Here is an 18,562-nt window from a genome sequence, read left to right on the forward strand (position 1 = left end):
GTATTTTGTGGCTTAACAATTAGTCTATCCTGGAAAATGTTCCCTATTCACTTGAGAAATATGTGTGTTTTACTGTTACTGGGTAGATTTTCTCTATGATTGTTGATTTATACTGTTGTTCAAATTTGTTTTATTTGTTGATCTTACTAGTTGTTCTGACCATTATTGAAAGTGGAACATTGATGTCTCCTTCACTATTATCATTGGACTTTTTCTCCAGTACTGTTAGTTTTGCTTCATATATTTTGGGGCTTTTATTAGGTGTGTGTATGTTTATGATTCTTATATTTTCCGGTGGATTGACCTTTTTATCATTACCTTTTCTCTTTGTCTCTTGCAACAGTTTTGGTCTTAATGTCCATTTTGTCTATATTATTAGAGCCATTCTAGCTCTCTTAATTACTGTTTGCATAGAAAAAAATCTTTCCTTCTTTCACCTTCGACCTGTTTGTCTTTGGATCTAAAGTGTATACTTAGATCATGGTTTTTTTTTTTAATCCATTCTGCTAGTCTCTACCTTTTAATTGGGTAGTTTAAATCAGTTACATTTATTGTAATTACTAAAAAGGTAATGTTTTGTTTTTCCAGTTTATTATTTTCTGTATATCCCATTTTTCTCCATTACTTCCTTCAATTTTTATTAATAGATGTTTTCTAGTGTGTCATTTTCATTTTTCCCTAATTTCTTTTGGCAGATTTCTTTTAGTTATCTTTTTAGTTGTTGCTCTGGGGATTAAAATTAACATCTTACTTTATAACAGTCTAGTTTGATTAATACCAAATTAGTTTAAATATTATGCAAAATCTTTGCCTAATCTCACTCACCTATGTTGTTATTTTCACAAAATACATATTTATACTTTGTGTGCTTACCAATACAGATTTATAATTATTATTTTATATAGTTTTCTTTTTAACTGTATTGATTTACAAGCCAAAATATATATTACTTTTATATCTACCTATTTTGAGCACCAGTGTTATTTCTTCATGTGAATTCCAAATTACCGTGTAGTGTCCTTTCATTTCATCCTGAAGGATTCTTAACATTTTGTCTAGGGAAGGAAGGTCTGTTAGTATTGAACTTTTAACTTTTGTTTATCTGAAAATACTTTTATTTCCTTTTCATTTTTGAATCATGGTTTTGCCAGATACAAAATTTCTGGTTGACAGATCATTTTCTTCCCGCATTTTGAACAGGTTATTTTCCTACCTATTTGCATCTATTGTTTCTGCTTTAAAAATCAGCTGTTAATCTTATTGAGGCTCTCTCATATAGGTTGCTTATCTCTTGCTGCTTTTAGAATTCTTTGTCTTTCAACAGTTTATTATAGTGTGTCTTGGTTTAGATCTTTATCTAACTTGGAATTGTTGAACTTCTTGGACATGTAGATTTATGTCTTTCATCATATCTGGAAATTTTTCAGTCAATATTTTCTCTAACTCTGTCTCTCCTCTCCTTTTGGGACTCCCATTATGGATAATTTGGTGCATATATTAGTGTCCTCCCATAGTTTTCTGAAGTTCTCATTTTTCTTCATTCTTTTTTTCTTTCTGCTCAGATTGGTTATTATCAATTGATATATCTTTAAGTCACTAATCCTTTCTTCTGCTTGCTCAAATATGCTGCTGAATCCATCTAGAGAATTTTTTATTTTAGTTTTATGGTTTAACCTCAAACAACACAGGTTTGAACTGTGTGGGTCCACTTATATGTGCATTTTTTTCAATAGACATAGTATAGTACTGTAAATGTAGTTTACTTATGATTTCCTTTTTTTAGCTTCTTTTTCCTTATGATTTTCTTTTTTTTTTTTTAAGATTTTATTTATTTATTTTGACAGAAATCACAAGTGGGCAGAGAGAGAGAGGAGGAAGCAGGCTTCCTGCTGAGCAGAGAAAGCCCGATGCGGGACTCGATCCCGGGACCCCGAGATCATGACCTCAGCCGAAGGCAGCGGCTTAACCCACTGAGCCACCCAGGCGCCCCTCCTTATGATTTTCTTAATAACATTTTCTCTTTAGCTTACTTTATTTTAAGAATACAATATCTAATACATATATGAAATATATGTTAGTCGACTGCTTATTGGTAAAGCTTCCAATCAACAGTAGGTTATTAGAAGTTACATTTTAGGGAGTCAAAAGTTATACACAGATTTTTTGACTGCACAGAGGGTTGGCATCCTTAACCCCTGCATTGTTCAAGAGTCAGCTATCTTTTCAACTTTAGAATTTCCATTTGTTTCCTTTTTATTATTTCTATCTCTTTATGCTGTTCCTCATTGGTGAGACATCTTTCTTGTGCTTTGTTTAGTTCTTTGTCCATCATTTTCTTTGGCTCTTTCAAAATATTTTAAATAGTTGATGTTTTTTTTCATTTTAAGTTTTTGTTTAAATTCTAATTAACATATAAATTAATATTGATTTCAGGAGTAAAATTTGGTAATTTATCACTTACATATAATACCCAGTGCTCATCACAACAAGTGCCCTCCTTAATACCCATCATCCATTAAGCCCATCCTCTACCCATCTCCTTCCATCAACCCTCAGATTGATCTCTATAGTTAAGAGTCTCTTTTTATTTATTTCCCTTTCTTTTCCCTTCCCTTATGTTCATCTGCTTTGTTTCTTAAATTCTACATATGAGTAAAATCATATGGTATTTCTCTTTTTCTCATTGACCTATTTTGCTTAGCATAGTATACTGTAGCTCCATCCACATTGTTGCAAATGGCAAGATTTCTTTCTTTCAGATGTCTTGAGTAGTATTCCATTGTATATGTACCACATCTTTATCCTTTCATCCACTGATGGACATTTGGACTCTTTCCATAATTTGGCTCTTGTTGATAAGGCTGCTATTGGGGTGCATCTGTCCCTTCAAATCAGTATTTTTGTATCCTTGGGTAAACAATCCTAAAATTTATAGGGACCCACAAAAGACCCCAAGTAGCTAAAATAATCTTGAAAAAATAAATAGTTGATTTAAAGATTTTCAGTAGTCAGCCTAGTGTTTGAGCTTTCTCAGAAATAGTTTCTATTTATAGCTCTTTTTTTTTCTATATATGGGCCACACTTTCTTACTTCTTTGCATAGCTTATAATTTTTGTTGCAAACTGGACATATTGAATATTATAAGGGAAACTCTGGAACTTAGATTCTTCTCCCTCCCTGGAGTGATTTATTTTGCTCTTTGTCATAATTACTGTTTTTGATTTGTTGGTTAACTTTTGTTGTCAGGGCTGTTATTAATTATTGGTTACTGAAGTCTCTGTTCCATTAGCTATGTGGTCAGCTAGTGATTCAACAGAGATTTCCTTAATGAGGAAAATAATGTACATTTTCTGTACAAGTGTACAGAAAAAGAACATCTCTTATTCTTTGTACTTGGACTCTTTGTATGTATCAGGGCATACCTTTGACACTGAGCCAGTTTACAGCTCTTAGCCCTCACTTCCTGCTTTTGCAGACTCTGAAGTTCAGCAAGAGTTGAAAGATTAGGTAAAGTCTTCTGAGGATGTGGCTAACCCTGAGCATAAACATGAACCTTTAGATTCCCAGGAATAGACTTTTCAAAGTCCCTATGCCTGAAAGCATTTTATTACATAGCCTTTCCTTCCAAGTTTCCAAGTAAATCTACTCTTTATCCCAACTGTCATCCCATGCCCAGAGAGCAGTAGCTAATATATTTGCCTTTATATTTTAGAATAATACCACCTTCTGGTTAGCTGCAGAAGCCCAAGGAAAGTTCCAGGTTAGGGGAAATAAAAGCAAACCCTATGTGTCCTTCATTAAGCCACTGAACATATTGAAACAAAGAACTGCAATTCTTGAGAATAAGGTTTGTTCTCCCTCCAGTACTAAGAATGCTTATCAGGAATGTGGGCTGTGTCTTCAAGTGTGCCACTGAGTTGTTTGGTGGAGGAATAGTTGTTTTGGGTTGGGTTTTTTTGTTTGCTTTTGTTTTTGTTTTTTGTTTTTTGTTTGTTTGTTCTTGATTAAGCATTCACCTGGTTGCTATAAATTTTTGGTTTATAGATTTCTGGTAAAGTTGACTCTGACCATTTTTGCTAGTTTAGTTACCTCTTTCTTGGAGTGATCGACTTTTGGCAATTCTTTCTGTGCCACTTCCATTGGATTCCTCTTAAGATACAAAACCCACTAACTATAAAGGAAAATATTGATAGATTTAACTAAATTAAAATATTCTTTTAGCCATAAGACATGATTAAGTAAGACAGTAAGCTACAGAAGAGGAATAGATGTTTTCACCATATAAAACTGATAAAGGACTAGATATCCAGAATATGTTCTAAAAAATAACAATTCAGTAAAAAGAGGACAACCCAATAAGGGAAAATTTGGCCAAAAAGATTTAAACAGGGGCTTTATTAAAAAAAAAAAAAAAAAGAACATCTAAATGCCTGATAAACATATAAAATGTGCTTTTTCTCTTTAGCAGTTGGGGAAAGGAACATTAAAACAAATTACTACTATCAGACATTTAAAAATTGCTTATATTGACAATATTAGATAGAGATGTGTTTTAGAGTAAGAAGAACTATCACCATTTTCTTTTGACAGACATATAAATTGGCTTAACCAATTTGGAAATCTGTAAAAGGGTATGGCTACACAATAACCTGCAATTCTGTCTGTTCCTGAATAAATAAATATATATATATATTTATATATATATATATATATATATATATATATATATATCCTAAAATTAATGCATGTAGGACACATGATAATACTAGAATGTCCATAGTAACATTGTTTATAGTATCCCCAGAAAATAGAAACAGTACAAATGCCCATCAGCTGAGTAATCCATTTTCACTGCCTCCATTTCCTTACCTCCAATTTTTTTTTTTTTTTTTTTACCTTTTGTCATCAGGTATCTATCTTCATCAAATAATGAAATAGCTGTCTCTCAGACAACTATTAACTACCTCCATCTTGTTCTTTTTCCCTTTTTATGGCTTGTTAAATTTTATCTATATGTACCTTTAGGATCTCATCTATTTCAGCAGCTTTCACAACCATATATTTGCAAAGAATTTCTAAGTCTTCATCTTTTGTGTAAGTTTATTTTTTGAAAAGGTGGAAAATTTTTATTCCTAGGCTACTTAATGAAGTTGCAAATTTATGGTTGCCAATATTAACTGGATCCACATTGTTGATAATTCTTTCCCCTAATCTTTAGTTATCCTCCCTGTTTATTCACCAATGCATATATCCAATATTGATAACTCTCCTAAACTTCTTTTTCCCACTTATATTTCCCCATTTTTCTCATTAATAGGTCTTCACTTCAAGGGCCAAAGGAAGGAAAAATAGTGAATGACTCCCTTCTTTTCTTACTAATTACCCTGCTTTATCATCCCACTCACTTCCTCAACTCACTTCTGCCCTTTTTACTCTACTAGTAACTTCTTTAATTGCCAGATCAAATGGCTTTTTTGAAGATTTTTATTTAAATTCTAGTTGATTAACATGCAGTGTAATATTAGTTTGAGATGTACAATATAGTAATTCAGTAGTTCCATACAATATCCAGTGCTCATCACAGCAAGTACACTACTTAATCCCCATCAGATATTTTACCCATCCGTCTGCCCACTTAACCTCCATCTGTTAACCATCAGTATGTTCTCTATAATTAAGAGTCTGTTTCATGGTTAGCCTCCATCTCTTTTTTTTTCCCCTTTGCTCATTTGATTTGTTTCTTAAATTTCACATATGAGTGAAATCGTATGGTATTTGTCTTTCTCTGACTTATTTCACTTAGCATAATACTATCTGTCTTCATCCACATCATTGCAAATGGCAAGATTTCATTCTTTTTTATGGCTAAGTAATATTCCATTGTGTGTGTGTGTGTGTACCACACCTTTTTTATCCATTCATCAATTGATGGACATTGGACTACTTCTATAATTAGACTGTTGTAGATAATGCTGTTATAAACATCAGGGTACATGTAAGCCTTTTAGTATTTTTGTATTCTTTGGCTAAATACCTAGTACTGCAATTGTTATATTGTAGAGTAGTTCTATTTTTAACTTTTTGAGGGACCACCATACCATTTCCCAGAATCGCTGTACCAATTTTCATTCTCACTGACAGTGTAAGAGGATTTCCATCCCTCTACATCCTCGCCAACACCTGTTGTTTCTTTTTGATGATTTTAGCTCTTCTGAGAGGTGTGAGGTGATATCTCATTGTGGTTTTGATTTGCATTTCCCTGATGAAGTGGAGTATCTTTTCATGTATCTGTTGTCCATCTGCATATCTTCTTTGGAAAAATGTCTATTCATGTCTTTGCCCATTTTTAATTGCATTATTTGTTCTTGGGGTGTTGAGTTTTATACATTCTTTATAGTTTTGGGATACTAACCCTTTGTCAGATATGTCATTTGCAAACATCTGCATTCTGTAGGTTGCCATTTTGGTTTGTTTGTTGTTTCCTTCACTATTCAGAAACTTTTTTTTTTTTTTAATGAGGTCCCAGTGGTTTATTTTTGCTTTTTTTTCCCTTGCTTTGGAATCATATCTAGAAAGAAGTTGCTACCGCTGATGTCAAAACGGTTACTGCCTGTGTTCTCTTCCAGGATTTTTATGGTTTCAAGTCTCACATTTAGGTCTTTAGTCCATTTTAAGTTTATTTTTTTGTATGGAGTAAGAAATTAGTACAGTTTCATTGTTTTTCTTTTTTTTTAATTTTTGTTTATTTATTTATTTTTATTTATTTTCAGTGTTCTAGAATTCATTGTTTATGCTTCATTGTTTTTCATGTTGCTCTCCAGCTTTCCCAACACTATTTGTTGAAGAGGCTCTCTTTTTCCCATTGGATAGTCTTTCCTGCTTTGTTGAAGACTAATTGACCATATAGATATGAATTCATTTCTGGGTTTTCTATTCTGTTCCTTTTATCTATGTATCTATTTCTTTGCCAGTACCATACAGTTTTGGTCACTATAACTTTGTGATATAACTTGAAGTCTTGAATTGTGTGGCCTCCAGCTTTGCTTTGCCTTTTCTAGGTTGCTTTGGCTATTTGGGGTCTTTTATGGTTCCATATAAATTTTAGGATTTTTTTAAGACTTCATTTATTTATTTATTTGACAGAAAGAAATCACAGATAGGCAGAGAGGCAGGCAGAGAGAGAGAGAAACAGGCTCCTCACTGAGCAGAGAGCCCGATATGGGGCTCAATCTGAGGACCCTGGGACCATGACCTGAGCCAAAGGTAGATGCTTAACCCTCTGAGCCACCCAGGTGCCCCAAATTTTAGGATTCATTGTTGTAGCTCTGTGAAAAATATTGTTAGTAATTTGATAGGGATTGCATTGGATGTGTAGATTGCTTTGGATTGTATAGACATGTTAGTAATATTTGTTCTTCCAATCCATGAGCAGGGAATGTTTTTCCATTTGTTTGTGTTATCTTCAGTTTTCTTCACCAATGTTTTATAGTTTTCAGAGTACATGTCTTTCATTTCTTTGGTTCATCTTAATACTAGGTATCTTATTGTTTGGGGTACAATTACAAATGGGATTGAGTCCTTCATTTCTCTTTCTGCTGCTTCTTTTTGGTGTGTAGAAATGCAACAGATTTCTGTACATTCATTTTATTCCTGCAACTTTACTGAATTCTAGCAGTTTTTTTGGTGGAGTCTTTTCAGTTCTCAATGCCTTTTTTTCAAGTCTCACCCTACTTATCCTCTCTCCATAGTTGATATTTTATAACATCTCCTTGAAAGTTTCTTCTCTTTTCCCTTCCCTTATGTTCACTCTGTCTTGATTTTCCTCTTTTGTGTCTAACAGTTTCTTAAATATATGAAAACTAAATAATTTATCTTCCAAAGTGAAGTACTTTTGAAAGTGAAAAGATATGCTATTTAATAATTGATCCAGTGTGATAGATTTAAATCCTGATTGTTCAACATAGCAAAAATAGGATGTACTGTTTTTTCATTTACAGATTGTTTTTCCCCTTAATTTTTTCTTCTTTTAAGCCTGTAATATGGAGCTCACCTAGAATTATCAACCATCATCTTTTGTTCCTATACATACTGTTCTTGAATGATCTGAGACACTGCATGACTGAAACATTCACTTCCATTGATAATTCCCAAAGTAAATATCCAATCCATAAATTTTTCCTGTGCTCCAGGCTCATATTTCTAATTGCTCATTGGGTATCTCCAAGTATTAGCCTCAAAGAATGTACTTCAAATTTAAGCTTATCTTTCCCCTGAAATATCCTGCTCTCCTGTTTACATTCATACACAGAGAGAAAGATGGGTAGTATATGTACGTGTTTGCAAGTCTGAAAATCTATATATCATACATACATACTACTTTGTGCGTGTGCTTTCTTGGGTATTGGACATAAAATACTAGCAAAAGCATGGTTTCATCATGACAGCATTCTAGTATGGGAGATAGATGTTGATCAAACTGTCACACATATAAATGTAGTATAACTGTGGAAATTGCTATGAACTAGAGGGGCATGGTGTCACGTGAAGTATAATAGGAGCTTTCTTTGACTTTTTTTCCCAATACATGGCCTTTTTTTTTTTTTAACTAGACATTAATGGCAACATGTGGCTCTTTTAAATTAGACTATCTACCTCCATTTCTTTACATGATTTATCTCAATTCAGTACTCAAATGTGCTAGCAGGTGAGCAGTTTTTCTTCTCAGAATTCCCACTGCTATTCACCCTAAGTATGGTAATACTACTTATAAGTTACATAAATTGTTAGGCCATAAAATGGTAACAATACCATTGATAATGAGGATATTGTTATGGAAACAAAATAAAAGAGCTTCTATGAAAATTTGTGAGAAAACAGATGATACCTGAGACCAAGAGCACCTTTCTAGTCATAAAGTCTGGTTGCTGCTTCCTTGTTTTCACATAGTAAGTGATATTTACAGTTGAATTTTAATTGTTTATCTTTTTATCCCTCCTGTGTGTGTCCCCTCTGTGTTCAAAACTTAAAAGTGGTCAGATTCTCATTTTGAGATTAGAAAACCTAAACCCATTAGTATTAGCCCAGAACAAGAACTAAATTATACATATCCTGAAATAATAATTTTATAATCAACATAAATAATAATTTTTAAAATTAATAATCACATTATTAGTCCTTATGTTCATATATTTTTAGAATAGTGATACTCAATTATGTCGATTTTTACCATGTTGATAGGTATAATATAATAATATCAGTAGTAATAGTCAATATTTATTGAGTATTTAATACTTTGTAGTGCTAGATAGTTTATATGCATCATCTTATTTAATCCTCAACAGTAATCCAGTGAGGTAGATGCTATTGTTATCTTAATTTTTTTTTTTTTTTTTAGGTAAAGGAAATGGTGATTTAAAAAGCAGAACCATCAGGGTCCTCAAAGAAGTCATAGCATAGTTAAATGGATAATTAAGAAGAGTTTTAATAAGGAACTAAAGTGTTTACAAAGGTTTGGGCAGATTTTAGAGAAAACAGCAAGACACAATGCAGTGCCGTGGGACTAGTAATACTGGGAACCATCAGTATCCCTAGTCCTAATGGGGCAAAGGGAGGGAACTGCTACTGAAATCCAGAAAAGAGCTGCAAGCCCATCAGGTGACCAGGGGTTCTGACTGAGCCAACCTGACCGGGAGCTGTGACTTAGCCAACCTGTGGTAACCTGGTAGAGAAGGAGCCAGGAGAATAAAGATCAGACCCTACTCTCTTCTAACCTTTCGGTTTCCTGGCACTGGTTGAGCCCAACTAGAAACTAGAGAGCACAGAGTAGCCTGTTGATTCTATCTGTACAAGTCAACTTAGAGTCAAGAGGATGAAGAGTGGAGAATCTGAAAGGAAAATGGAAAATATCTAGAAATTAAATTTTTCTCTTTTTTACTGTGTTATGTTAGTCACCATAAAATATATCATTAGTTTTTGAAGGAAAGGAAAAGTGAATTAGAGGGGGAGATGAACCATGAGAGACTGTGGACTCCAAGAAACAAACTGAGGGTTTTAGAGGGGGGTGGGGGGGTGAGCCTGGTGGTGGTTATTAAGGAGGTCATGTATTGCATGGAGCTCTGGGTGTTATACATAAACAATGAATCTTGGATTTAAGTAAGTATTAAATGGCAGAGCCAGTACATGAATGCTGAATACTTCGCTTTTTTTTTTTTTTTAAGATTTTATTTATTTATTTGACAGACAAAGATCACAAGTAGCCAGAGAGGCAGAGAGAGGGGGAAGCAGGCTCCCTGCTAAGCAGAGAGCCCAATGCGGGGCTCGATTCCAGGAACCTGGGATCATGACCTGAGTGGAAGGCAGAGGCTTTAATCCACTGAGCCACCCAGGTGCCCCAGCACTTAACTCCTTAACTACAATGCTAGACTGCCTCTCATAAAAAAGTGTCATGAAATACTATTTGGCAAGAGGAAGTATTTTAAAACTGAAGTTTTCTCTCCTATCCCAAATTGTTGGATGCATTTATACTTAACAGTGAGTGAGACCAAATATATGAGAGCTACTCAGCAAAGAATGCCCCCCAAAAATAAAGAAAGAAAGAAAGAAAGAAAGTAGATTTTAATATTGTTGATATTTTCAGAACATTAAACTGTCCTTGTTTTTCTTGTTCAGATTCCAGACTCCATCATATCTCGTGGCGTTCAGGTGCTCCCACGAGACACTGCTTCCCTCAGCACTACTCCTTCAGAATCGCCTCGTGCTCAGGCTACATCTCGCCTTTCTACAGCTTCCTGCCCAACACCAAAAGTAGGTACAGTTCCTTGGCACCTTAAACTTGTCCTACTATACGAGTCTGGGAAGTTTAACCAATATTTCCCTCTACTTGTCAAGGTTGGATTGCATGCAAGATAATGCAATGAAAAAATGAACGGACTATAAGATAATTACCACTTACCGTTTCACAGATTCTCAAATTAGGCCAACAGTAAGACAATAGAAATTTCATGTAAAATGTCTACTCCTACATCACAGCTACAGGTATTTTCTGTAGCTCCTGTTTCTTTGTTTTAGACTTGTTATTTTTTAGCATACTCATCAGTATAGATGTGAAGTTATTTGTTTATGCAAAGGATGAATGCATTTCTGGCTGATAAAAAGTAAGATTAACAAAATAAAAAAATGTCACCAAAAGAAATTTTTTTTTTTTTTTTTTTTTTTTTTAGCTTGTCCAGGCTGGGGTAGCTCCCTGCTCTAGTATCATTCCAAATTTTTTCAAACATAATCAACTTGGAATGTTGCTGCCTAATATTTGGAAACAAATCTAAATTGATTAGAAGGAAAGTTTTAATGCCAACCTTTGGGGGAGGAAGGAAATTTTTTAGTATTTATTTCTTATAATTTTTCTCAAGTACTGAATCATGTGTGGGAGTTAAAGAGGATTAGACATTTATTTGCTGCCTCACATCTTGACGTATGATAAATTAAGTAGCAGATATAATTGTGGCTGTAACTTCTTTCTTTTGTAATGTCCCTTTCCTGGTTAAGTTAGTCATTTGTGTTTTCAAGTTTTCTATATGATGGATCCAATATTAACATGAAAAAGATTAACAGTGACATTCCTTCTTATTTAACAAGATATGGTATTAGATATCAGCTGTACACTAAATTTATTCAAGGGATCTATAGGTAACTTTTCAAACTGTGGCTTCTTCTCTGTCATCAGATTTACAACTTATATAACTATCTTCGTTAAATCCAACTTTTTCATGAGTTTTAAGAATTTTATAACTGGACTTAACTTAAAAGTAATCTCAAGCAGTTCTTCATATATGTAGTGCAGTTGCTTTTGCATACCATGGTACAACCTTCTCAGCAGAGTCCTCACAGTGTTACTGTTGTATATCATCGCTTTTAGATTTGTGTCAAATATAACCAATATAGTTTAAAGAATTATGGTTCTAAGTCTTCAATGAAGAAAAACTATAAGAACATTCTAGGCATAAAATATATGTTAATGCCATTCAGGTGCATCTTCAACTGAATGAAAACATGGAGTTCTAAGACTTGAATTGGTTAGAAGAATCTTATTCATGTCTTTTGAATTTTTAAAACAAAAGAATTTATTGTTTACATTAAATCCCAACTGAACAAGCCATACTCATTTCTGAAGTCTGGAAAATAAAGCTAAAAGTTTAGTCCACTATAAATGTTTAGTCATTCACCAAATATTAAGATCTAAATGTTGGGAAAATGGGACTATTCAAGATACAGTATTCTTTTCCTTAATAATATACCATGAACATAAATATCTATGCTAAATTTAATTAAACATAGTAGTTCTTGAGCCTTTTTAAAACTTTGTAATTATATCACAATTATAAAAGAAATACTAAATGCTATCCTAAAATAACTTGGCATTCCAAATTTACTAAAGTGAAATAAAAATAAAAATATTAACACCTATTAAGTTAATTTGCTCATTACAAAACTTAAAGAGAACAAATAGCTTGTCTTAATATTTTTTCCTTAGTTATCACTTAGATGTTCAAAATAACAATGAATTCAAATAAAGCAGTGTATTTTGGTATCTTTTTTTTTTCTAGGTTTTTTTTTTCTGTATTTTTACCTAGGAATAAGGTTCTTTTCCTTCTAGATAATTTTTACCTAGAATATATACCTAAAATATAAAATTAGCACTTCAGTGTACTTTTAAAATTAAACTTCCAAGGCTGAACCAGAATACTAATATAATAAAAAACTAGTTTGAATATTGATTTTTTTTTAGAGGAAGTGAAGAAAGTCAAATTAATCTATTGAAAGTCTCAAATTATAAGACTGCTTAATTAAATCTAAACTAGATACTATAATATGTGTTTCTATAACAGTGACAGATATAATCTCTGACCTTGGAGTTTACAGTATAGTTGATGGTTTATTAAAATAAATAGGTAGGTAAACAAATCATTCTAATAATTATAATTTCACCATAACAGTTTTAAATCGAAATTTATGCTAAGCAGAAATGAAAAAGTTATACTGATAGAAAATAGGAGGAAAACATTACTTAGATAGGATGATCAGAGAACACTTCACCTGAGATATGAAGGATGAATAAAAGCAAAACAAAAGCTTTGTGTTGGATGGAAGTTTTGATAATTATATTCAGCAATAATGACCGCTTTATTTTTGTATCATTTTTTTAGTAATGACCACTTTAAACACAGTTGTCACAAGCCAATTATCACCAGTCAAGAACTCTCAGACTAAAATTTCATTACTACATGAAAGCCTAACCCAGTAACTTCATAATCCAACTTCAGATATTACTTCACTTTTATTTTAATATTTTTTTTTTTTTGCCTTTGCCTACTGCATCAGATTGCAAGGACCATAGGTTTTAGCACTTAAATCTATTCTAGGTGAATTGTTTATTTTTATTTTATAGCATAAAAATTTAGGGCAGGAAAGTCCAAATGCCAGGCTTCTAATTTGAGATATGGGTAAAGGGTGATGTTATTAACTATGTTAAGGAATAATACGAGAAGAAACTCATTTTGAGGGTAAGAGAAAGGAGCTAATACATTATGGTTTTGAATGTATTCAATCTGAGATACATATGAGACATTCCAGGATTATATCCAGCATAAAATTATTGTAACACTAACGAGTTTGACATTGTTACTGTTACTGCATCTTGGTGCTGATATTTATAATTTAGTACCTAATAAACCCCGTAGAAATCCTCTTCTACATTTCAGATTAGACATGCAGTTTATCATGTGAAGAAATATATATGCAAATATATTTTCTTTACAACGGAAATACAATATGGTTTTGAATGATCATCAGTAGAAAGAACACTTGATAATAGGAGACATGGATTCAGATGTTGGCTTCTCTGCTTAATAACCACACTAACTTAAGGAAGTTGCTCAAATTTTCTGAACTTCATGATTATAAAGAAAGGCAGTCCTTACCTCTCTCTGCCAGTGCTGGGAAAGCAGTGGTGAGCAGTAGACATTGTTCTTTCTATTACAAACAGACAAAATAGGCAGCTACAAATTATAATGACCTATAAATGCCATAATTTATCACCAAGAGTACAGAATATTCTGGAAATAATCACCAGAAGCACTTTTATCAACTGGGCTGTATTTAAGCTAAAAGATTTCTTATTCATTTACCTTTGTGCATCTATTTTTTTAAGTCAACGACTATAATATTAAACATTATTTTGTTTATAATATTCAACATCACATTTATATGTTTACTATAATATAATATCATAGATTGTCCTTTTACTGTTTAAGATTATCAGCTATGGTGGGAACAGGATCTATAAAATATACCATTTGGATTTCCTTTTTAATATGCAATCTAATGAAGACAACCAACTTTTCTAAACAATTCTTTATTAAATGGTATCATCTCCAACAATATTTATTTGTTGTGCTGAAATGATGATATATTATTTTATTATATGTGAGGGAAAAGTCATTTCTCTTTTATACCAGTTTTTTTAAATAAAATCTGACTGAAATTACTAATGATTTTTCACTCCACTTGCTTTATGAAACTGTGAATATTTTTTAAGAACAGATTTTAATTTTAATTTAAATCTTTTATTGGCCTAAGTAAAAGAGTGGCTTATCCAAGAAAGTCAGAGTATGTAGATTCCTTTTAAATAATAGTGGGCAATATCTAGAAGACTCACATTCTAACATAGTGATAATCTCCCAAAAATTGTTTGCTAAAAGAATAATTCTATAACAGATAAATTCTCTTATAAAGTAAACATGACTCACAACTTAAATGAATGCTGATTTTTCAGTTATAAAAGGCAGTAGCATCTCTATTTGAAATCAAGAGGCATGGGGTAGAGAATAATGACCAGAGCAAAAGGAAAAAACCAGAGCAAAAGGAAAAAAAAATCCAAACTTTTCAATCAATGCACTATTCCCAGTAGATGTTGTTAAAATAAGGAATAATTTTTAAAGACCGATTTAATTATCTTTTTATTCATTAAGCATCTGGTTTGGCTTTAAAAATAAATGTAATCTACAGTCACATATTCTGTGTACCTTAAAGATTAGAATAGAATTTTGTACCCAAACTAACCAACAAGTTATTTTTTTCTTCTTAGGAAGAAAATATAAATCCAATCTATCTAAAACTAAAGGTTATGATATTACTAAAAACTATATATATTGAAATAACTTAATAATGAAGGGTATGTTGATACACTAATGTCTAATCTTAATTCAAACAAAATGCAGAATTGTGACTTCACTCTAGGTTTCTATTATTTTCCTTTGAGCAGAGGAATTTAAATTGGATAAAGAGTTAAACACTATCTGGACCCTGCAGATTATTTTCTACTATTTTGAAGAGCCTAAACAAAATCAGTAAGATTACTTTAAATATGTTTCTTTTGCGTTTGTCTGAAATTATATCAACATTGGTATATCAAAATCTGTTCAACTATTAATAACATAGAAATTTATGGGTTGTATATGCAGAATCCACAAGTGCCAAAATGCTTGGAAAGCACAGAATTAGTGATATCAGTAGTACATTCTCTGGACTCCCCATCTGGAGAGTACTGAACAATAATAGTCTCAACATTATGGGTCAAATTTGGCAATTCTCAAATTTAATGGTCTCAGGACCACTTGAAAATTAAGACTCTTAATAACTCCTGTGGGTCACGCCTAGCAATATTTCCTGTACCAAAAATTAAAACTGAAAAAATTTTTAATGTTATTTGCTTCAGAATAAGAGTAATAAAGCCTTTATATGCTAAAATAAACAACATTGTAATGAAAATAATATTTTCCAAAACAAAACAAAAGTTGGAAAAGGATGGCATTATTTTATATTTCCCAAATATGTTTTAATGTCTGGTTTAATAGAATACAACTGGATTCTCACATCTGTTTCTGTACTTTGGTCTGTTGTGATATGTTTTGGTTGAAGAATATGGAAAAACAAAAAAACAAATTCCGCTTCACACAGTTATGTAGTTAGAAGAAAAAGGACTAGCATTTTCATATAGTCATGGATATTCTTTTGACACTACACCAAAAATTTACAATTGATAGTTTATTAAAGGTTAGTTGAAGTATGAAATCTAAAATGCTCTCACAGACTACACTACACTCTGATATATTAAAATTTCTTGGTCCATTTTGAACTTTGAATGAATCTTATAACCAGGCATGGTTTTGAAATATATTTGTTGTCACTTAGAAAATATAAGTTCTTCCAAATGTTGACATATTTCATTATATTATACCAAAAAATTATGTTCTTTGATATAACTACCACGCTGATTGAAAAAGCATTGGAAGCTCTCAAACTCATGGTGATACGTGTTTTCCCCAATTCTCATTTTTGCTTTAAAGCTAGAATTTTATGCTTGGCAAAAAAAAAAAAGGCAATAGATCCTGTTTTCCTGAAAATGGCAGGTTCATTTCATTCACTTTTGAGAAAATGTCTACCAAACATCTAAGTCTGGATAATCATAGTTTGTCTGTCATTCTTCATTCATTTAAGTGAAAATAATGCTGTGCAAAACCTAGTTAGTTTTGTTTATACCACCTCAATTGCAGAAGTGCTTTTCCTTGAGAAAACCATCATCCTTTGGTATGCAATAGAAGTATTTTATTCATACTTCCCATTTTGTCACACTAAAGAGACAAGTTTTAATTAAATTAGTATTCACTGTTTCATTAAAGACAATGTTAAGTGAAACTACCTTTTCTTTTTTTAAACTGTTAGTTTTGGTTGTTGTTGTTGGTTGTTTTAACTATTAGTACATAGTAGTGAATAATATGACTGTTCATACTGTTTGGATCCACTGTTTTGATTTTGTGCCATCAGTGCAAATGTCAATATGCTGAAAAAGGAAAATACTGTCTTAGTACTATTGTTAAAATAATCTGGCCTTGGGGCGCCTGGGTGGCTCAGTTGTTAGGTGTCTGCCTTGGGCTCAGATCCTTATCCCAGGATCCTGGGTTCAAGCCCTGCCTCAGGCTCCCTGCTCAGCGGGAAGCCTGCTTCTCCCTCTTCCACTTCCCCTGCTTATGTTTCCTCTCTCGAAGTGTCTCTCTCTGTCAAATAAATAAATAAAATCTTAAAAAGATAAAAATAAAAATAAAAAAATAATCTGGCCTCTGGGCTCCTGAAAAGGTCTCAAGGACCTTCGTGGGTCCATGGACCATACTTAAATTATCACTAGTGCAACAAAATAAGTGGCTTATGTTTCTTGAAAATATCCTAGGTCGGAATATGTATGCTGAATCTTATCTTCCACTGAGACAGTGTTATGTTGGTATTCTCAGTCCAGAGATTATATCCTTTATGTAAATGACCACCAGTACCATGCTTAAGCATTACAAATGACTCACCCCAACTCTGTGGTCCATATTAGTTCTAGGGCAGGGAAGAGTTTCTCCTCCCTGATTCAAAATGAAAGAAGACTTTAAGTCTTTTGAAGACACATAGCCAGAACTTGTAGTTTCTGAGAAACTCTACTCATTTCTAATGTGATGCTACTTCTATATTTGGGTACCAACTGATTTTTACCCAGGATGTTGTCTCCTAATAAATCTACAGAGAGCCCTCTCTTAAGTCATAGAATAGTTGTTGGAAGATCATTTTATTAGGGATATAATTGGTTTTTTTTTAATTAGCTTGAAACACTTAATCTTGGTGAGATATTTAAATAAAAATATAAATTTTTAGCTTTTTCTAAAATAATCAGATTGACATTATTGGGCTAATACTGACACATATAAATACTCACCTAGCATTCTGTATACCCTCCAAGCTCTTTTCTTTATTTTCATTAAATGTCTGGCTGCTATAGTTATAACTGATTTTCACTCGTTCATTATTGCTTACTTTCTCCTCTGTAACATGTATGTTTTGTTATTTACTCTGGCTTGATAGCAAAACAGATTTTTTTTTTTTTAAGATTTTATTTATTTATCAGAGAGAGAGAGCACAGGCAGACAGAATGGCAGGCAGAGGCAGAGGGAGAAGCAGGCTCCCCGCTGAGCAAGGAGCCCGATGTGGGACTCGATCCCAGGACGCTGGGATCATGACCTGAGCCGAAGGCAGCTGCCCAACCAACTGAGCCACCCAGGTGTCCCGCAAAACAGATTTTTGAGGCTTCAAATAAAGGATGGTTCTCTTATATCCTTTTCTAATGAGAAAGGTATTACCCAGTATGATAAAGCATTTCCTACTTTGAAAAACTGGAATTAGATAATTACAGTATACTTTAGCTATTAATTTTGAATTTACAAATTATTTTAAATGGTTATTCTGCAACATTCTGCTAAATATGCAGGATTATACATTAATTTCTGTTTCTTCATTTATCTGATTAGGTATCCCCTCTGCCTTTATATATTATGGAAATTAAAAATGGAATTCCCCTGATTCTTTTCTAATTATTGAATGTTCACAGAATTATGTTCATCATTGAAGCTGAGTATAACTTAACTGTGAAATGGAAAATTGCTATCCTGAAATCTGAACTTGCAAATGAATTTTGATT

At 32.7% G+C, this 18,562-nt stretch overlaps 1 protein-coding gene across 12 annotated transcripts in view; it reads left to right on the forward strand.

Annotated features, from left to right (window-relative positions):
* The window catches only part of GPHN (gephyrin), a 639,435-nt gene that overhangs the window by 422,902 nt on the left and 197,971 nt on the right, over positions 1–18,562 (forward strand). For all 12 annotated transcript variants that reach the window (XM_045070686.1, XM_013057196.2, XM_045070696.1 and 9 more), the window contains one exon: positions 10,669–10,803. In XM_045070686.1, the coding sequence (XP_044926621.1) occupies positions 10,669–10,803 (135 nt within the window). The remainder of the gene's footprint in view (positions 1–10,668; positions 10,804–18,562) is intronic.

The sequence above is a fragment of the Mustela putorius genome, unplaced genomic scaffold (genome assembly GCF_011764305.1).
Source record: "Mustela putorius furo isolate JIRA1106 unplaced genomic scaffold, ASM1176430v1.1 tig00000129_pilon_pilon_pilon, whole genome shotgun sequence".
Classification (NCBI taxonomy): domain Eukaryota; kingdom Metazoa; phylum Chordata; class Mammalia; order Carnivora; family Mustelidae; genus Mustela; species Mustela putorius.